The 21,830-nt window shown below is 42.8% G+C and overlaps 1 protein-coding gene across 4 annotated transcripts in view; it reads left to right on the top strand.

Moving 5' to 3' along the window:
• The first annotated feature begins 1,369 nt into the window (after nucleotides 1–1,369).
• Nucleotides 1,370–21,830, top strand: part of RAD51B (RAD51 paralog B) — a 354,598-nt gene continuing 334,137 nt past the window's right edge. For 2 of the 4 annotated variants that reach the window (XM_066633322.1, XM_066633348.1), the window contains exons 1-7: nucleotides 1,386–1,484; nucleotides 8,878–8,981; nucleotides 10,492–10,605; nucleotides 15,401–15,517; nucleotides 18,875–19,011; nucleotides 20,129–20,248; nucleotides 20,854–21,037. In XM_066633322.1, coding sequence (XP_066489419.1) covers nucleotides 8,898–8,981; nucleotides 10,492–10,605; nucleotides 15,401–15,517; nucleotides 18,875–19,011; nucleotides 20,129–20,248; nucleotides 20,854–21,037 — 756 coding nt within the window. In that variant the 5' untranslated portion in view covers nucleotides 1,386–1,484; nucleotides 8,878–8,897. Of the gene's footprint in view, nucleotides 1,558–8,877; nucleotides 8,982–10,491; nucleotides 10,606–15,400; nucleotides 15,518–18,874; nucleotides 19,012–20,128; nucleotides 20,249–20,853; nucleotides 21,038–21,830 lie in introns of all 4 variants that reach the window. The other 2 variants (XM_066633331.1, XM_066633340.1) reach the window with 2 other exon arrangements.

Genomic DNA, 21,830 nt, shown 5'->3' with positions numbered 1-21,830 from the left:
ACACTCCACAAGTCAAAGAGCTCCTGTAACAGACCAGTTTCCTCCCAGATCTGAGACTGTGTTAGGGAGGGTCATGGATGCATTTCTGGGCCTGGTGCATATGGTTTGCAGCAGCAGTTGCCACTGCATGCCTGCGATTGTGCCCCCAGCATAATGGCAGGCAGTGAGTTTGGGTGAGATAGGAAAATGTAAGATCCCAGGAACTAAGCCCCCTTCTTTGACTCCTGGGCCTGGGTACAAATTATCCCTTTTATCTCCCTCTCCTAGGCCCTGGCCTCTGGCATCCTACATGAGTCCAGGTGAGATAGGAAAATTCTGAGGCCCCTCCTTTGGCTCCCGGGCCCTGTTTCGGACCTGGTCCTGGGTACAAATTAGCCCCTTTACCCTCCTCTCATGGGCCCTGTTGATCCAGGCTGGGGTTAAGGCTAAAACCCTGGGGGGGGGGGTACCCTGGGGGTTAAGGCTAAAGAGACAGATGAACTCTCCATTCAAGGATTTAGACTGGTCCAGAAAGGATAAAGAGGGTTCTAAAGAGACTTGATAGTCTGGTGCTGTGCACTACACAGTGGTCTTTTGTTAAGACCATTCTGTCTTCTTTAGGGCACAAGCCTAACCAGGTCTACTCAGAAGTAAGCCCTATTTTGTTCAATGGGGCTTACTCTCAGGAAGGTGTGGTTAGGATTGCAGCCTTAGGGCACAATCCTAACCAGGTCTACTCAGAAGTAAGCCCTATTGAACAAAATAGGTTAGATTGTGAGCCCTTTGGGGGCAGGGAGCCATTAGTTATTTGATTTTTTTTCTGTAAACCGCTTTGGGAACTTTTTGTTAAAAAGCGGTATATAAATTATTATTATTATTATTATTATTATTATTATTATTATTATTTTGTTCAATGGGTCTTACTCTCAAGAAAGTGTGGTTAGGATTGCAGCCTGAGATTCATTCCTAACTTAGGAAGTGTTTTCTGCTACACTGAGTGCTCAATCCTAGGCATGCTTACTTGGAAGTAAACCCCACAATAGTCAATGGGGCTTACTCCCAGGAAAGTGTGGGTAGGATTCCAGCTTCAAGCTCTGCCTCCAGCCTCTGAGCCATCCTCAACAGCCTGCAACCCAACTCCAGAGCCTTGTCTTTAAACGAACTACAACTCCCAGCATCCCTTGCCCAGTCATAGGCATTATCGCTAATGCCCGCATGATAAATCGCGGCAGCACAGAGCAATCAGTCACTGCTCTGGATGGTTGACTGCGGATGGCCAGCCTTCTCTAGAGAAGTGGGAGACGGGGAAAAAAAATAAAAATCAGGAGGGGGCGTGGCTTAGGTGGTTTGTTCCCCGCCCCCCCGCTCGCGAGAGCAGTGTCCCTGAGTGGGCGGGGCCAAGGGTTTGAAGCGGGTTGTGCGCTCCTCGGAGGCGGCTGAAGCGGGAAAGGGTGAGAGGCGTTCTGCCTCGCGGTTATTTGAGGGCGGCTGGGGCCCTGTCCTGGGTATGTGCCGTGATAGTACCTCCAGGGTGTCCGTTGTGTGGGGCGAGGACAATCGGCCCCGTGATGGCGGCGGGTGAGCCGTGGTTTAATCTGTGGAACTCCCTGCCACAAGATGTGGTGAGGCTTAGATAGAAGGGTGCTCTTTTCCCTCCCACACAACTTCTGGACCAGGCGGCAGCCATTCAAGTGGAGTGTTGGGAGAGTCATAGATAATGTCTATAATATTTCTTTACCCAGGGTGGAATTGGTCTGTGGAACTCCCTGCTGCAGGATTTGGTGATGGCAGCAGACCTACATTCCTTGGGATGGAGAGAGAGGATGGAGGGATTTTCTTTTCCCTCTTGCATAACACCAGAATCAGGGACATCCACTCAAATTGAGTGTTACGAGAGTCAGGACAGAGAAAAGAAAATATTAATCGGTGGAACTCCCTGCCACATGATATGGGGAATACATTATGGAAGCAGTGGCTAGAGGGAAGCTCTTGTCCTTCTCATATAACACCAGAACTAGGGGACATCCACTCAAATTGAGTGTTGGGAGAGTTAGAACAGACAAAAGAAAATATTTATTTACCCAGTATGTAATTAGTCTGTGGAACTCCTTGCCACAGGATGTGGTGATGGCATCCAGGCTAGATGCCTTTGAAAGGGGATTTGACAGATTTCTGGAGGAAAAGTCCATCACAAGCTGTGACGGGGTCTATAAAATCTCCTGGTTTTAGAAGTAGGCTACCTCAGAAAGTCAGGTGCAAGGGAGTGCACCAGGTTGCAGGTCTCTTGTTGCCTTGTGTGCTCCCTGGCGCATCTGGTGAGCCATGGTGAGATACAGGAAATTGGACTAGGTAGACCTTTGGCCTGCTCCAGCAGGGCTCTTCTTGCATTCTTAAACAATCCGAGGAAGAACTTTCATGCTTTTTTGGAGCTTGGAGTCTATCAGTCTGGCTGTTTCTCCTCTTCCATGACTGCCTCGCCGTCCAGAAAACGGGTCCTCAATTTTCAGAAATTGGGGACTGAAAATGGGCGTAATTGGGAAAGTTTTGGAGTTAGGAAAATTTGTGTCATTCAAATTTGTACCCCATCACTGCATCCTGGAATATACTCTTATTTGATCAGTTGCAAATAAAGAATTTTTATTTTAAATTTAAGCCCTCATCAGGTACTGTTTGCAATAGCAAGGTGTGTGTGTGTGTGTGTGTGTGGACTGGCACAACCCTCTCTCTGCTCCTAAAAAGTGTGTGCAAATATGCTTTGAAAGGTAGGTAGGACAGTGTTTCTCAACCAGTGGTTCAGGTACCACAAGTGGTACTTGAGGTGGTATCTAGTGGTACTCATGAGACCCCTGCCGTTCTCATTACTGAGATATTTGAACAGGACCTAGCAAATAGTAATGATGGAAAAATTGACTAATAAGGCCAGAATGTATAGAGGAGAAATAAAGCATGATCAATTTATGAAACTTTGGCAGCCTTTATTAACATATGGTACTGAGTTAAATAAGAAAAAAAGTTATAGGAAGTAATCTAGATTATTGGTCTGTAATTTTTTGGACAGAAATTGGTAAGAGAATAAATGCAATAAGTAAAAGAGCTATGAGTGTATGTGAGGGGATCCCTTCAATCAACTTCTCTCTCCCTTTGAGCTGAATAGGTTCAAAAACTGGTAAAACCGCCCTTTGCATCACCTTAATGCTTCTCTTCCCCCTCAGGTTAACACAGGGCTCCTTCCAGAGACAGCACTTAACTGAGAATTTTCATCTGTATATTAGAAAAGCCTCTTCCTGGTTCTTTCACCTTTTTATACCTGCTCACACTTGTCTATATCTGTGCTTAGCAGTTTTTCTCTTCTAGTTAACCTTTTTAATTATGCTTCCCTGGATAAAAAGCAATTGCTTATAGTTATTAGTGACTTTGTAATTTTTATGCTGTTCCTTTTGTTCATCTTAGTAATGTATGTCAAATAAAACTTGTCAATAAAAAAAAGGAAAAAAAATGAGACGCCTGCCACCGAGCAGTGAGACCAGGAACATGACACAACAAACAGTAGTAGGAGGCATGGCTCCTTGGGCAGAGCTCCAGTGCATGTTTTTCCGTGCTCAAAAAAGCCCTCCTATCCACCCTGAGCCTCTTACTAGTGTTGGTCACATTACATCTGGCCTCCCAACCCAGAAGTAACTGGTGATGATGTCATCTCCAGTTACTTCCAGTGGTGCTTGGAATAGGTCGATCATGTGAACTGGTGGGGGAAAAATGTTGAGAAACATTGGTTTAGAACTAAAGCCCCCTGCCCTTTAACCCTTTAATCAGGTGCCTCCCCCTTTACCTGTCTTCAGCCTTTTTTCATGCAATGACCCCAATATAAAAATAAAAAAGTATGAGACTGGGTACCCCACCGTTGATCCTGTCCCCCTCCCAGCACCCTATCTCCCCACTCCCATATCTGCCCACTCCTCACCCCCTTTATGGTCTCCCAGCTCTGTTCACTGTAGCCAAATATTCTTATTAGAGCAGAAAAAGTTATCATGAAGCCTGACACTAGTGAAAGCTATTTCAGCACAATTGCTAAGAACCTGAGCAGGACTGGGACACAATCTCCTGGTACCTAAAGGAGTACATCAGGTGCTTTCCCCTTTACCTGGTGGTGCTCTAGTCTAGTGGTCTTTAACTTTTTTCATTCCTGTAAGTTGCCACAACCCCACAACTGAGGCTTTGTGATCCCATTGTGGTCCCAACCCCAAGGTTGAAGAACATTGCTTTAAGATATCTCTCTCAAGTGATGAATTTGCAAATTGATGAGCCTTCCCTAACTTGCTGAGCCCCTACTACTGCTTTGTTTTTGTTCTGGCTCTTTGGTCTTGGGTCTTTCTTCAAGGAGTTACTTCTATTGTGGGAAAGTGTTAATTTTCTCACTGCTCAGATAATATTTGTTATAGAAAATCTTTACTAACTTGTTGGCTATTTTGGTGTTATTGCAGCCATTCAGCTGTACCAGTGCCACAGATGCCTATTGGCTGTTGCTTGTGGCATCATCATTCCCCATGTCATTTTGTGACACTAAAACAAACAAAATGTATAACTCTTCTAGGGGGAGGAGAATGTTTGTAGTCTATTCTAGGAGACCATTCATGAAGCCTTTAAGCACTCAATATGTCAAACACTAGCAAGGAAGGCATTCTGCCCACTACAGTACTGTCTCTGCTATTTTGTGGGCTTCTTTTTGGTTGGTCTTTCCCTTGCCCTTTAAAAGTTAAAGTCTTTGAATCTGTTCTCCCCATTGAAATTTCCATCTCTTTCCCATATCCCCTTAAAAACAAAATAGGCAAGCCAGTTTGTACTTATGACTTAGCTAATATAGTTCTGAAATTAAAATGTGAATTTACCTGTTTGCTGGTCTTAAAGATACTTAAGTGCAGTGGATACTTTTCCTTTATACCTTATCTGTGCTCAGACACAGAAGGATATTTGCCCGAAAGGGCTAACATCTTGGGGCACATGCAAAATATTGTGGTGGTGAGAGCAAATGAAGGGTGAACCCTAATATGTTTTTTTTTCTGGAAAGGGGCAAAACAGGGTAAAATCAGATATGTAGAATACAGAGGCTAGTATTTTACTTGATCTGTTTATGATACTTCTGTGTTTTTTTTTCAGTTTGTGTCCTGCCTTTGGAACAACTGAGCTCTCAAGGTGTCTTACAAGCTTCTGTCATCAAACAGAAAGATCAATTCAAAATGCAATCAACCAGTATAAAATAGATTGAAAATAGCAATTTCACAAACACACAAACTATAAATCCTAAACCTTTACCCGCACAGTATCTTTTTCACTACTGAGTGACGACAACCATTCCCTGTACAACCAAGATTAACGAGAATTTGAGCCCTGGCACCTTTCTTTTGAGAGAGTGGACACTTAGGAGAGGGACTGTAACCAGAGCTATTTTGGGCTTCGGTTGTGACCCCAATTCCATAGTAATGTTCTTTGTGTTCAGTGGAACTCCTGTCAAGTAGATTAGGCAGAGAGTCTTAAGTTTAGTCAACCCACAGTGAACCCTAATACTGTATCTTGTGCACAGGATAACATAAAGCAAAAGTCCATAAAAAGAGAGTTCCTGGTATTCTTGAACTAGCCTTGCTGTTCATGAAAAGCAGGACAGATAAATTGAGGCAGGTGTATTCTGTTATGCAGAATTAAATGTAACATGTGTTGTAACAAATTATATAATTCAGTAGGGAGAAAGTACCGTATTTTTCGCTCTATAAGACGCACTTTTTCCCCCCCAAAAAGTGGGGGGAAAAGTGTGTGCGTCTTATGGAGCGAATACTGCAAAAAAAAAAAAAAAAAAACTCCGCCCCTGGCCCCGCCCCCTGCCCGCTCTGCTCGGCTCCGCTTCCCAGGAAAGCGTGGGTGGGGTGGCAGTCTTGCTGAGCAAGCCCGTGTGTCTACTCAGAAGTAAGTCTCAGACTCACTGGGACTCACTCCCAGGAAAGGGGGGGGGATGGCAGGCTCGCTGAGAAAGCCCACGTGTCTACTCAGAAGTAAGTCTCAGAGTCACTGGGGCTCACTCCCAGGAAAGCGGGGGTGGGGTGGCAGTCTTGCTGAGCAAGCCCCTAGAGCAGGGGTGCTCATTACGTCAACCCTCGAGCTACCAGTCCATCTCCAGGCGAAATGAGTCAATCGCGGGCTTCTCTCCTGTCCACGCATCCCTAGGAGTGAGCCCCTGGCAGGCTTGTGAGCCCAGGGAGCGAGCCTAGGGAGTGAGTCCAGGGAGCCCAGGGACTGAGACGGGCTCCTACCTGGGAGAGGAGGCGCTGGCAGGCTTTTCTCCTGTCCACTCATCCCTGGGAGTGAGCCCCATTGGCTCTACTGGGGCTGACTTACCTTTCCCCTGCTTTTGCACTGGTATGTATGGAGATCTGCCCCCCCCCACTTCCATCTGTTGGTTCTGTGTGCAAGGGGTTTTGCAATGGCCTTGCTGTGATGCCTATACAGAGATCTTACCTGCCCCACACTTTTCCCCTGCTTTTGCACTGCTATGTATGGAGATCTGCCCCCCCCCACTTCCATCTGTTGGTTCTGTGTGCAAGGGGTTTTGCAATGGCCTTGCTGTGATGCCTATACAGAGATCTTACCTGCCCCACACTTTTCCCCTGCTTTTGCACTGCTATGTATGGAGATCTGCGCCCCCCCCCACTTCCATCTGTTGGTTCTGTGTGCAAGGGGTTTTGCAATGGCCTTGCTGTGATGCCTATACAGAGATCTTACCTGCCCCACACTTTTCCCCTGCTTTTGCACTGCTATGTATGGAGATCTGCGCCCCCCCCCACTTCCATCTGTTGGTTCTGTGTGCAAGGGGTTTTGCAATGGCCTTGCTGTGATGCCTATACAGAGATCTTACCTGCCCCACACTTTTCCCCTGCTTTTGCACTGCTATGTATGGAGATCTGCGCCCCCCCCACTTCCATCTGTTGGTTCTGTGTGCAAGGGGTTTTGCAATGGCCTTGCTGTGATGCCTATACAGAGATCTTACCTGCCCCACACTTTTCCCCTGCTTTTGCACTGCTATGTATGGAGATCTGCGCCCCCCCCCCCACTTCCATCTGTTGGTTCTGTGTGCAAGGGGTTTTGCAATGGCCTTGCTGTGATGCCTATACAGAGATCTTACCTGCCCCACACTTTTCCCCTGCTTTTGCACTGCTATGTATGGAGATCTGCGCCCCCCCCCCACTTCCATCTGTTGGTTCTGTGTGCAAGGGGTTTTGCAATGGCCTTGCTGTGATGCCTATACAGAGATCTTACCTGCCCCACACTTTTCCCCTGCTTTTGCACTGCTATGTATGGAGATCTGCGCCCCCCCCCCCACTTCCATCTGTTGGTTCTGTGTGCAAGGGGTTTTGCAATGGCCTTGCTGTGATGCCTATACAGAGATCTTACCTGCCCCACACTTTTCCCCTGCTTTTGCACTGCTATGTATGGAGATCTGCGCCCCCCCCACTTCCATCTGTTGGTTCTGTGTGCAAGGGGTTTTGCAATGGCCTTGCTGTGATGCCTATACAGAGATCTTACCTGCCCCACACTTTTCCCCTGCTTTTGCACTGCTATGTATGGAGATCTGCGCCCCCCCCCCACTTCCATCTGTTGGTTCTGTGTGCAAGGGGTTTTGCAATGGCCTTGCTGTGATGCCTATACAGAGATCTTACCTGCCCCACACTTTTCCCCTGCTTTTGCACTGCTATGTATGGAGATCTGCACCCCCCCCCCCACTTCCATCTGTTGGTTCTGTATGCAAGGGGTTTTGCAATGGTCTTGCTGTGATGCTTATACAGAGATCTTACCTCCCCCACACTTTTCCCCTGCTTTTGCACTGCTATATATGGAGATCTGCCCCCCCCCCCACTTCCATCTGTTGGTTCTGTGTGCAAGGGGTTTTGCACTGGTCTTGCTGTGATGCCTATACAAAGATCTTACCTCCCCCACACCTTTCCCCTGTTTTTGCACTGGTCTGTATAGAGATCTGCTCCCCCCCCCTTGTATTGGAATCCAGGAAGATCTGGTGAGGAGGTAGATGTGGTGTCAGCAGTGGCCCCTTTAAGGGTAAGGCCTGGGCATCCTGGGCACAGCTGCAGCCACTGGAAGGCAATAGGGCCCTCAGGGATATAAGGAGTACCAGAGGCAGAAAGGGTTTGTGGGTTTTGAAGGGGGGGGGGAACGGGACTGACTGGGTTTATTGAATTTGGAATCTGACTGTGGCTGGACTTGTATACCCTGATGGATTTAACTGACCTACCTGGAACCTGACCTTGGACTGTAATTTGGCTTATTGGCTCTGGACTCTGATTTGGTAACTCTGAATGATGGGACTGATTTACTTGGCATCTGTGGACTGGAACTGGACTCATTTTTGCTTGCTGCACTGGTGAGTTGCACAAGGGGGACTGATCAGCCTTAAGCGGGCATGAGGCCCAGTGGATTGGAATTTGGCAGAACATCATTGTAGCAGAAAGATAATGTGATCCCCTATTTGTGTGCACCTGCTTTTGTGAGCTTCATAAATTCTGACTCTAGTGATGATGAGTTCTTGGGATTTCCAGAAAACTAGAGTACTCAAACCTTTAAGTCTCTCCATTTGTTAATGACAGTGATAATGGTTCTTAATGCCACTGTTGACTGCTGTTCACTTTACATGGTTCAAATGTTATTCTGTTATAGTTTATTAAATATTTTATTACACTATTTGGTTCAGAATATTTTTTCCTTGTTTTTCTCCTCTAAAAACTAGGTGCGTCTTATGGTCAGGTGCGTCTTATAGAGCGAAAAATACGGTAATTTACAAAAGGTTAGTGTATACATTTCCTCTTATATGTTGATATTTCAACTGACCTTGCCCTCATATTCTAGGATTCATCTGATATGTGAATATGGCAAGTAAAAAACTGAGAAGAACAGGGCTGCCTAAACAAATTTGTGAGAGGTTGAGTCGACATCAGATCACTACTTGTCAGGTGAGTCACTTAATAGGAATATGTTGCAAGAGCAGGACCACTAATCCTTTGAAAGAGTAGTCTTGTGCATATGCTGGATAGCCATCTATCAGAGATACTGTAGTAGTAAGCAGCTTGCTTGGCAGAGATTGGTGATCTTGTAGATTCCTTCCAACTCTGTGATTAATGTCCAAAATTTACTTCTTAAAATGTCTTGCATTTACATTGGGCCCTCAGTATCCATAGGGGATCCATTACAGTACTCCCGGCAGATTCAGAATTTCTCTGATAATGAAATCCATGGGGCCCTGCGTGGTGCCACAATTACACTGGGGCTGACCCTGGCCCTCCCAAGGTTGCTTGGCCTCCCATCTTCCTCAGAAGCCTCTTGGATGGTTAGTATTTCTGGTTTGCACCAGCAAACTGGAGGTGCCTTTCAAAAGTGTCTGGGAAGCGTTCTGAGGCACGAGTTTTTTTTGCAAACCAGAAGTGCCTTTCAGAAGCATTCTTGTAGTCATCACACAAAGACATTCAGCCTCTTATTGTAGGAGAATATGTTGTGAACAAACTAGTGCAAGCTAGGATACATGTTTAACATAATTTTTTTTAAAAAAATACCCTTTAGGTATAAAATGTGTAGGAGGATTAAACAGAGCACTTCTGAAGTGAATGTGCTTCTGTAGTTAGGTCTCCTGTTCTATATCAGATCTATCCCAAAGTTGATATTTAGATGAAATTCATTTCCAATAAATCTGAATGCTTTCCAATTTAGGATATTTCTAGCATGTAAATGTTAAAATTGATTGTACATCTGGTTCTAGCCCCTAAATATATGAGATGGGCACCAATCTTAGTTTTATCACATGCACATCACAAAAATTCACTAAAGGAAAATACTATTGGTTCTAGCTTTTAATGATATAAATGCACTGAAAATATTTAAGTCCCTACTTTAAATTTTTAACATGTAGCTTCTTAAAAATGTGTGAAACAGCCCTTTACCAGAAGATTTATAAGACAGGCAATATACAGCATAATCCTATCCACACTTTCCTGGGAGTAAGTCCCATTGACTCTAATGGGACTTACTTCTGAGTAGACATGCATAGGATTGGGCTGATAGTTATTTAGCTTTATCTCTGATAAGGTTACTCTAGACTGGTTAATTTCCATGTTTCATTTACACATGGATAATTCCTTGTATAAGTCTGTTGGCTAATATGAGGTGTCCTTGTAATGAATTTGTTCATTCAGTATGAGTAGGGTTACCAGATACAAATGGGGACTGAGTACCTATACCTTTAACCATTGTATAGAAGATGGAATTTTGGCAGCTTTTTAACCCTTCCATGTTGAACTGCACTTGCCAGAGTTCCCTCTTCTATACAATGGAGAAAGGTATAGGCATTCTGTCCCCTAAGTATGAGATCAAGTACTTTAGGAAATAACTTGTGAACATATGAAGCTACTTCATTTACTTCTCATTCTTAATTCCCCCAGAATGAAATTCTTGCATTTAATTATGTTTCAGGATTTCTTATGTCTGTCACTTCTGGAGCTAATGAAAGTGACTGGACAGAACTACTGGAATGTGCAGAAACTTCTTCAAATAGTCAGCAAATCTTGTGCTCCCAGAATGCAAACTGTAGGTATCCATTTACTCAGTGGGATAGGAATGAATCTTGTTTTAATAATTATGGCTATCATCTGACTGATTTGTGTGAACAGTGCTTGAGAAAGTGCTGTAAATATGTGTGTCCCTACAGAAAGATCAGCTCCTTATAGAAAGGATGTAGCGTGTGACTTACTACCAGCCTCGTTCCTCAGAATTTCCGGACTAGCAGAAACATGTTATATTGGAACAAATCACAAAAGATTATGGTGCTATATAGTCTTCCAACCTGATATTCTGGTTTATTTGTTTCAGAGGAGGTTTTCGTACAATTTGTATGATAACTGAATGAACAAGTTGAGTATCAGATATTGCTATGACTTTTACTTTTTATATGATGCCTGAGCTAAGTCTACTATGAGTTCAGAAGTACTAGAATTAGAACAGTGAGAACCCAGTTTGGGGCTATGACCATCAGCTTCTTCCAGATAAGGGGCTAAACCAGTGGTTTTCAAACTGGGGCATCACGACGCCCCAACCTGAGAGCCCTAGGCAATTCTCCCGTACGGGGCAGGGAGGAGGGGAAGGCAGAGATGCGATGCCCAGTGGGTTAACTTTCCACAGGCCAAGGCAGGATGCAGAGAGAAACAGGAAATGAATAGCTAAGGAGTGAAAAACATGGAAGAGCTAGTGATCCAGGCACTTACAGTTTCTCCCTCCCCCCTAGAATTGTGTGTGAGGTGAGCTAAGGACTGTTCTTTGTTAGTTAAGGCCCTTGATGGGTGCTGCAATTGTCTTTCACACTTGATTGAGAGTGTGGTAGTTGGTCCATAGGTTTATTAACGTGCCGCCTTGGTTTAATTTAGTCATGGAATTAGTGAGGTTTGTTAATGTTTGGGGATCCTTCTTTTGTTTTGCTGAACTTGTTAGTACCAAAATAAGGAACCCGTAACTGGAGGGGGATCACAGTGTTAGTGTTTTGCAGTTGCCTGAATGTGGTGTGCAAGTGACCCCTCCTCCTCCCCTTCAGAACCATTCCAGGTGGCCAGAGCAAAACAGAGAGTCTCCCGGAATGGTTCTGAAAGGGTGGGGCCGCTTGCATGGCTTGTTCAGGCACCTGCAAAAACTTAGCGCTGTTACCACCCTTAGCTACTGTCCTTAGTTGCTGCCTGTGGTGATAAGGTAAAATCTGCTGCTCCAATAGGCTAGGGCAGAGGTGCTCAATAGGTGGATCGCGATCTACCGGTAGATCGCAAGGCAAAATGAGTAGATCGCGGAGTGCCGACCCCCCTCTTTCAGGTGCCTCTGGGAGGAAACGCCGGGAGTAAGGCCCATTGTACTCAATGGGACTTACTCCCAGGTAAGTGTGGCTAGGATTGCAGCCTCACAGCCTAATCCTAGGCATGTCTACTCAGGAGTAAGTCCTGTTATACTCAGTGGGGCTCAAGGTACACCAACATACATTGTACACATAAATGTTATATGTTATGATGGCGCGAACATTGTAAAAAAAACTCTGGTAGATCTCCGGGCCTTGCTGGGTTTCAAAGTAGCTCTCGAGCCAAAAAAGTGTGAGCACCCCTGGGCTAGGGTGATAAGGTAAAATATGCTGCTCCAATAGGGTAGAGTTGCCAGCTGGTATTTGAAAGATGTGTCAGTTCCTTTAAATTCCTAAATTTAAGCCACGGGGCTTGTTTTAGATCTTTTAAATATGTGCAACTGTTTTAATTATTATTTTTAATTGTTATTTTTGTGTTTTAATTGTTGTAGGCCGCCTTGTGTGCCCAGGGGGCAAAAAGGCGGGATATAAATTATTATTATTATTAATAATAATAATAATAATAAATGAGGTGTGAAATGAGATAGCCATAGATTCTGCTACCTGTTTCTCCACCAGTCCCTTTCTTTTCTATTGTGTGCAATATTGAGAAATACTATGCTACAGTTTCACTACAGCAGTGTTTCTCAAACTGTGGGTCAGGACCTGCTAGGTGGATCGTGAACCAATTTCAGGTGGTCCCCATTATTTCAATATTTTATTTTTAATACAGTAGAAACTCCAAAGTTGACTACCTCTCTGTAATGACCACTTCTTTAAGTTGACTTAATTTTCACAGTATGGACAGACACTACATATACACTATGGGAAACCAACCTCTCTATATTGACCACCTCCGTAAGTTGTATCTTGACCACTTCGACCATTGCACAGACCAAAGCACAGAGTATTAATTTACCCTCTGTAAGTTGCCCACTGAATGCGATACTGTGGGCCTCTGTTTTGTCTGGTTTGTCCCATCTTGGAAAAGCAAGAAGCCATGCGACAATCCCTCACCTATGCCTGCTAGCGCGTGTGCGAAAGGGTTTTTATAGGTGGGCACACTGCACATAGCTGACAGACCTGCGCCGGCTGCCAATTATACCTGGACATGTACCAAATCGTGAGGGACATGAAGTTGCTTGTGTATAGTGAAGCCACTGTCCTTTTACTTTGGTTTCCATCACTAGTGCATTACTTTACACATATTGAAACACAACTGCTATTTTGCTGCCTTTTCTCCTGGTTTGGAGAGATCCTTCTGGAGCATTTCACAATCCCTTCTGGTCTTCACCACTCAGAAAAGTTTAGTGTCATCCACAAACTTGTCCACCTCCCTACTTATCCCTGTTTCTAGGTCATTTATGAAGATGTTGAAGAGCACCAGTCCCAGGACAGATCCTTGAGGCACTCCACTTTCCACCTCTCTCTACTTTTTTTTGTCAATTGCCCATTGACACCCACTCTCTGTTTCCTGGTCCTCAATGAGTTCCCAATCCATGAGAGGACCTGTCCTCTTATTCCCTGACTGGAGTTTTCTCAACAGCTTTTAGTGAGGGATCGTATCAAACACCTTCTGGCATTTAGTGAATCTGAGGAGACCCAGTGGAGGCCAGGTAGCCCAAGTAAAAAAATGTTTGTTTTTTATCTATTGGGGCTATGTAACATGCTACATGCTACGGCCTGGCAAGAGATAGCATTGGTCTGCCTGTCTGCTGTGAAACCAAGTATTTTTTTTTAACTTACAATTTTTTTTAAGCTTATGAATTTTCAGAGGTTTTTTTAAACACTGATTGTGGACTGTTGATTGAGACAGAGATTAGTCTCTTAATATAGATATAGATGATGCAAATAGTAAGCATCACAAGAAGATCAATTTTCATTGATATTTGCAATAAAACTTTTTAAAAATCCAATCTTGGGTATGTGTTGGTAGGATTGCAGCCGAGGATTGTTAAATATGTTCCTGCTTGATAATGTCACTTCCAGTCATGGCATCACTTTTGGTGGGTCCTGACAGATTATCATTCTAAAAAGTGGGTCCCAGAGCTAAAAGAGTGAGAACCACTGCCCTACAGCATACAGGGGAAAAGATAAAGAGAAGGACCAGTAAAAGAAGTGAATGAAGCTATGTTTACCTCACCTCTGCTTCATTGTGGAGCTGGCCTCATGCATGTTTTCTAAGTTGTGACTTGACAATCCTTAAATGGTGCCATGCAAATAGTATACACTTATACCCATACTGTGATGTATCAACAGTGTTTTCTGATGTGACGTCATCTCGTTCGATTAGTAGTGGCCGTGCTGTCGGCCTTAGCAAAGGAAAGCATCTGATAAGGCCCTTATTGAAAACTTGTAAAACTTGAACTGTGACCAGTGAAGATAATTGGATGTGACAATTTTTTATCTCTGCAGTTTACTATCTCTGCAGTTTGCAAGTCACATTTACAAGTCAGCATTAGAAGCACTCCCAAAACTTGCTGTGGCTGAATATGGAATAAAGTGGATTTGCTATAGGAAATGAGTGAGATTTTAAGAAGCTCAAAAAAGTTGTTCATAATGATCTTTTCTGCCAAATGGAAGCCAGAACCGACCTTGCTTAGCTTCTGATATCAGTCAGAATTGGGCAAGTTCATTTAGTGTGGCTGTACATACATTATGTCCTTTTCTGTTAATGAAAGGCTGAAAAATTTATGGATGGCATTTTTGATGAGGCAGTGATCTCCTAATAGACATTCTTCTACTGCTAACACTGCACCTGAATTTGTTTGAATGTCAGGTTTGAAAATAGTTAGGTCTGTTGTACTTCATATATGTCTTGAACACTGTTTCTTAGTTTTAAACTAATGTACCAGGAGAAAAAGGCATTTCCCATTTTGCCTTGTCAAACAATACCACAAATCTGAGGCAAAATGAAAGATATTTGGAAAAGAGCTTTTATTCACTTTAAGTACTGCACTAGGCTTCTTCACAAAACTTTACAATTCTGCATAGAAACCTCAGTAAACCTTTCAATGAACCCAGACTTTTTGGAATAGCTCATAGGAGCAGTCCGTTTCTCCTTGGTTTGGGGTTTCACTGTGGGTAATCTTCCAGCTGAACTTAACCACAAGGATAATATTTTCTTCTAAAGTGGTAATTTGCAAATCAAGTATTGCATCTTGTCCAAAGGGGTGGGTGTGTGTGTGTGTGTGTGTGTGTGTGTGTGTGTGTGTGTGTGATATTTTAAAGTACTTTTGTAAGTGTGACATTACGGTATGAGAGAAGTGTTGGATGTTGTAGCTTAAAAATTTTGATGAGCAGAACAGTCTTTAAAACTATTTTGTGGTGTTGGGTTTGGTCTGAAACTTGGGAAAAATCTTATTAATGGATGAGAAAGCAAATTAAGGGTCTATGTGGTATACTTTTTGGCAAGCCATATGGAATTCTCATTTTGGGGGATAAATACCAGACATTTCTCTTACAAGCTGAACATGACATTTTTTTCTACTTGATCATTGTCTTTGATAGGTTTATGAGATGAAAATGAAAAGGGCCATTGACCCTTCATCAGCGTTCTTGCCCACAACACTGGAAAGTCTGGATAAGATCCTGCATGGTGGAATTGCCTGTGGATCTCTTACAGAGGTAAAAGATGCCCATATCACTAAGCATATTGGGTTTTGTTTTTATAACTGAAGATGGAAAAATGTTACAATTTTGCATACTGCAAGAAGTCACTAAATATTTACAAATTTCTAACTGTGAAGCACTTGAACACTCTTTTGCAAAATCGTGATTGACTCATTTTGATCCTATTGATTGTTGAAGATAATTTGTGCTGTAATCTTGCTCTGTCATAGTGATGAACCAAAAAGTGCTTGTTTACTCTGTCCCATTGGACCCACTTTTATAACAGTGTTCTTTATAGTTTGCTTCTGTGTGTGCTTTTTCACTGTCATATTGAGTGCATTAACTACTTCTAAGGTTCAAAGATTAGAGTTAGAGGTAACAAATTCATTTTCTGGGAGAGTGTTTATACAGTAGTTTTATGGTAGGAGATTATAAAAGGATGGTTAGCTTGCAACTCCTGAGGTTTCTTTGTGAACGGATTGTTCAAATTCTGGGCGTTGTAATTTTAATTTAAAAAATAGAGCTTTGTTGACTTCAGGCATGATTAGAATGTACGATATTAAGAATTTCTGTGTGATTTCTCAGTGTTGATCAAGTTATTGTGGTATAACTTCTACCAGATGCTCAGTAACTTGTAAATTGGATCCATGTTCTCCTGAGTTATGATTGCTATAGTTTGTGGTATATTGTTAAGAAATGCATTTTATGTGTTCCTTGCAGAGGGTAAGACTGCTCATAGAGGATTGGTACAATTTTTTTCAGAATAAGTTTATTACCATTGCCCTCCTAGCTGACTATCTAGTGTTCTTTTCTCAGGGAAATTATGTAGAAATGGTGATTTCTCATAGGGTTTGGAGCCTAACTTGCAAATGACATTATAAGAATTTTGTTTGCAAAATAGCACTGTCTTATTATCCTTATTTATAAAAGAACATAAAACATACTATGTGGACAAAAAATGAACAAATCCCTTACCTGCAAGTATGCAATCTGCAAATATGAAATAAAAATGGAGATTAGAGGAAAAGGGAAAATTTTGCACTTGTGATCACAAACCGGAAGTGGGTTGCAGTTGCTATTTTTAACTATTCTGAGGCGTGGAGAGCCCTGTAGAGTGGGGCATGGGGCTCGCCATACCCCCTGGAGGCCAGTGCTGGCTGTGGTAAGTCTAAAAAACCCCTTTGGTCCCCAGCGCTACCACGATTGTGGAGATCATATTGCCACCATCCCCCAACCCCTTAAGGAGGCAGAGACAAGGCTTCCCAGGCTGAGGAATTGTGACACCACAGTTTGGGAACCTTTGAGGTGGTGCATGGACAAGGAAAGAGTTCTTTATTCCCTACTTCTGTGACTGCTTTTTAAACTAAATCGTTTTAAAAATTCTTGAAAAAATGTCTTTATTTCTTATGTTCTTCAACAAATGACAGTGGTTGGAAAGTTGGAACTCAAATATATGAGCCATTAGAGTAGAGATTTCAGTGGTATCTTCTGTTGCCAGATCTTGTGCTTCTTTTCTGAGTGCCAGGAAAATATGCTGGCATTGAACCCTTGTTTCCAAACCACTGGTGAGGTTTACACTGGAGACTGAATTGTAAGTAACTTTTTGTGGTCAATCAACTCGTGTCTTGAAAATAATGTACCATTAACTGAAAAAGAAATGTCCCTCTTTCCCAAAAGGAAAAATTTAATACTGCTATTGTGGTGGGGCCCCTATTAGATGGGCGGACACCTGATTTCAAATTAAAATTGGAGTAAGCTGAACACTGTGAATTCTTAACAGGGTTCTGGAATGAAATTGTTCTGGAGAGTCAGCATTTTTCTGTCTGTTGGTTCATTCCATCAGCAGTTTCAAAAATAAAGTGTACATCCTGCCCAACACAAGCAGTTTTGAGCCCTTTTGAGCTTATTGGGGGAGATCTAAGGTTTGTGCAAATCATCCATTGAATGGTTAAAAATCCTTACCTTTAGCTAGAACAGGTCCAAGGAGTCACACACAAAACACATTAGTTTTCATTGCATGCTTTTCCATTGTTCATAAATCAAATGTACACGTCCCTTGCCAGTGATTAAGTACGAACAAACATAATCTCAAATACTTGCATGGATTTCTGAAGGTATCCGAAGATGTTGATTTCTGCTGCTGTTAAAAATGATGATACCTCTAACTTCAACCTTATAATCAATCTTAAAAACAATCTTATTGTTTTCTGGAGAAAAGCAGTAAACATGAGAAGGGCAGAGCTTAAAATTTGCAGTGTACTATTCATTTTTAACCTGTCAGTGTTGAAAATATTATATATTTCATTCCTGAGCTAAACAATGAGCTGAATTTTTTAAAAGTTTGGGGAGTTAAGCATCTAGACATGCTTCTGTCTATAGCTGTGGCACTAACTACGCCATTGTACTAAGTGGCACATTTAGAGATATTCTGTCCTTCAGTCTTTCTAACTGAAGATGTGTCCTTAATTCATTTTTGGATTGGCAAGGACATTTATTTCTTACATTTAATTTTTTTTATTGCAAACTCCTTGTGCAAAGATGTAAAATTATCACTTAGAGCAGAGGTTCCCAAATTCCTACAAGGGAGTTGGAAACCAGGTAAGTGTTCGTGTGGGCAGGGAGGGGGGCAACGACAGTGTTGCAGAGATCAAGGCGCTGCCGCTGCCAAGGGCTGTTTTACTTATCTGGAGGGCAGCGCTGGCCTCTTGCAGGGTCCTGGAAGCTCGCAGCGCCCTCTGATCTCTGCCACAGCTTGCTTACAAAGCCTTTATTTCCAATCTATAGTTACTTCTGATTTTCAGGGTAAACAGGAAATAGCTTTAGATTGGAGATAAGGACTTTGTAAACAAGTTGCAAAGGAAATCAGAGGGGGCTGGTAACCTCCAGAACCCTGCAGGAGGCGAGTGCTGCCACCCAGGTAAGTAAAACAGCTGTGATTGCTGCAGCACTGCCACTGCCATTGGAGCAGAGCGTCTCCCTTTAAGAGGAAATGCCCTGCTTCCAATTCCTCTGGTGGGTCATAACCCACCAGTTTGGAAACCACTGGCTTGAGTGTGTTTCTTGTAATTTTTAAAGATGGAAATGTATTGGGTGCATTTTAAACATTCTTTTCTACCAAAATATTGAAGGAAAAGATGGTGGTACATTTGTTAAGCTGTAGGAATCTTTAAAAAAAAATGAATATTTAATTGTATTATTCAGTATATGAGTGCTATTTTTTCTTTGGAACATATTTGTAGATTTAGATGTAGGACTTGAAACTTTCAGCTTGTGTTTAATATCAGTTTGGAATGCTCTGTGCTGTGTCTGAAGATGTTGCCTTTCTGGTAGAATAACTGTGACTCTGCTTCATGTTTGTGCTTCTCTCTTTAGGTAACAGGCCCATCTGGTTGTGGGAAAACTCAGTTTTGTATGATGATGAGTTTGCTGGCCACATTGCCTACCAGCATGGGAGGATTGAATGGGGCTGTTATGTATATTGATACAGAATCTGCATTCAGTGCTGAAAGGTTAGGTTTTTTAAAAATGCTAGACCCCTAATAACTGAGTTAAGTGGCACCTTTTAAATGGTGGTTCTCTTTAGCAGGTAGAGACCAACAGTCCGTACTTATCTGAGAATATAGTCTCTTCTAGCGACTGTTGTGGTGTCTCACATCTCATTTTAAGATTGTGAGCCTTCTGTGATGGGGAACCATTTTCATTTATTTTGGTATATAAACTGCTTTATGAGGTTTCATTGAAAAGTGATATATAAATGTTTTTACTAATAGTAAATATTTTCAATGAATGTGGCATTTTTCGTTGCATTTGTCTACCTCCTTAGACATATCAAGTGTCGTACTATACTTGTGATGATGAAACAAAGATGCAGTCCTAAAACCATTTATTTCCCCTGCTTTCCAACTCTGCAGTAGATTGTGTGAGAAAATGCAATAGTGTCCAGCTAGGTGTTATCCTAGAACATTTTGTTCTGAACAGGAACTGTTGTGATTTTGCTAACCAGTTACAAAAAGCATCATATCTCACAACTTGGGTATGTCTGTGTTTTTTGGGGGGGAGGGCAGTGTTTGCCGACAGTTCTGTTGTGCATTACAGTATTCTCTGTAAGGGAGAAATATTGATCCAGTGAGTTCTGTGAATTGCACGCCATGTCTATAATTTTGATCTTGTTAAAGTCTGTAGTGAAATATGCAAAGATATGGAAAGTGTTCTCATTTTTTAAAAATTGAAAATTTAAACTCCTGGAAGATTGGGGGAGTATCAGGGTGGATAGAATTGCAATCTACGCTAAGCTGTGACAGCCCCAGGCTCTCAAAGCTTGTGAATTCTGCAAATAATAGAAAAGAGTTTTCTGCTTCTGTTTAAAGGAGAGTTGTCTGCTGTGGCTACTTCTTGCAGGATGTTGCTGTAGTTGTTGTGGCATGTCATCAGAATCTTATGTCTCCAGAACTGTGGAGTTCTAGTTGGCACATATTCTAAGTCAGTTTCCATTCAGTGTCAATGGATCAATTGTGTTGTTGTTTTCCTTGCTTGTTCAGTAATCGTGACAAAGAACTTGAGAGCTTTGAGAAAATTATTTAATTCAAATATGTGTTCATAGTGCTGTGTCTTTTTGGCTCTCTGCAGACTTATTGCGATAGCTCAGCATCGTTTCCCCCATTATTTTGCTACAGAAGAAAAGTTGATTTCAATGCCTGGCAGCATTCACCTCTATCGGGAACTCACCTGTGACAGCGTACTGAAAAGGTAGGACTCTTTTCTTGTGTACAACAGGACAGTGGGGTTGTGTAGGAGTCTCTGCTCTCTAATTATTTTATGTGTTCTACAAAAGCTTAGCCAGAGGGAAGGAGCAGCCATGTGTCCTTCATGTGGACATGTGTCATTCAGGTACACTCATCAGGGAGTTGAAATTGGTTGCTGCTCCCTGTTGAGTGTTTGTTGTTGTTGTTCAGTCGTTAAGTCGTGTCCGACTCTTTGTGACCCCATGGACCACAGCACTCCACGCTCCCCTATCTACCACTAACTTCTGGAGTTTGTCCAAATTCATGTTCATTGACTCTGTGGCACTGTCTAACCATCTTATCCTCTGCCGTTCTCTTCTCCTTTTGCCTTCAATGTTTCCCAACATCAGGGTCTTTTCTGAAGAGTCCAACTAAATGTTTACCAACTAGAAGTTTACCAAAAGGAGAGATTGCACCCCTGCATGTGTTCATGCGCAACCCACTAGAATTATGTGGCAGAGAGTCAAGGGAAAGTGGAGTTCTGTTAGAACTAGTTTTGCCAATTTTGTGCACATAACACACCAGTATTAAATTCTAGCAATATTAACCCAATGTTTTATTTCTTTTCAGGATTGAATCCTTGGAAGAAGAAATTATTTCTAAGAATGTTAAACTGATAGTCATTGACTCTGTTGCTTCAGTAGTGAGAAAAGAATTTGATACAAAACTTCAAGGAAACCTGATGGAAAGAAGCAACTTGTTGACTAGAGAAGCATTGATATTGAAGTTTTTGGCTGAAGAATTTTCAATACCAGTAAGTTCCTCTCTCTTCTTACTTTATGTTCCATTTTTTTAATGTCCGAAGACCACAGATGCCTGAAAGTGATAGGAGGGAGGGGGGTGCCCAGTTTTTTTTTACTTTCATCTGCAACTGCTAGTTGCTTTTGTTGGGGATATGCAATGCTGTACATTTTTGGTATCAGAAATAAACAATAACAAAACATGACTAGCAGCAGAGGGATGTAAAGGTTTCCATTGTATCCTATCAGTCTTAGTTGAGAATGAACTTTGTGGAGCTGGGGGGAAAGGGTACTTTGCATGCCTGTCTGCTTCATTAGGAGAACAAACTTTTCCCTTCGGTTGACCTGAGGACTGTTGGGCAGGATTATCTCAATGCAGTGGTTCTCAAATTCTCTGGGAGTCTGAGAAGTACTGGTAAGTGCTTGCAGGGGTGGGGTCTGGGATGGCAGGTGGTGTCACAACGATGCTGCAGTGATCGTGGCACAGTGAGCACCCACAAGCATTTTAATGTACCTGGGGGGACTGTGCAGTCTCTCAGAGGGTCCTGGAGGCTCACAGTCCCCTCTGCAAGCCTCTCCTCTGCAGCGTTGAGCTGTGATCTGCAGTCAGGGCCCACTTCTGGTTTTGGAAGCCCTGAGCTCTGTAGCTCTGACTGCAGATTGGAGCACACTGCTGCGGAGGGAAGGCCCTCTGTGGAGGGAAGGCTTGCGGAGGCTTCACAATAGCCCCAGGTATGTTAAAATGCTTCTGGGTGCCTGTGGCGCCACAATCGCTGTGGCGCCATCGGGACGCCCATTTCTGGGTCA

The sequence above is a fragment of the Tiliqua scincoides genome, chromosome 1 (assembly GCF_035046505.1).
Source record: "Tiliqua scincoides isolate rTilSci1 chromosome 1, rTilSci1.hap2, whole genome shotgun sequence".
NCBI classification, from domain to species: Eukaryota; Metazoa; Chordata; class Lepidosauria; order Squamata; family Scincidae; genus Tiliqua; species Tiliqua scincoides.
The sequence above is the reverse complement of the archived record's forward strand: the minus strand, read 5'-3'. Positions and strand labels throughout refer to the sequence as shown.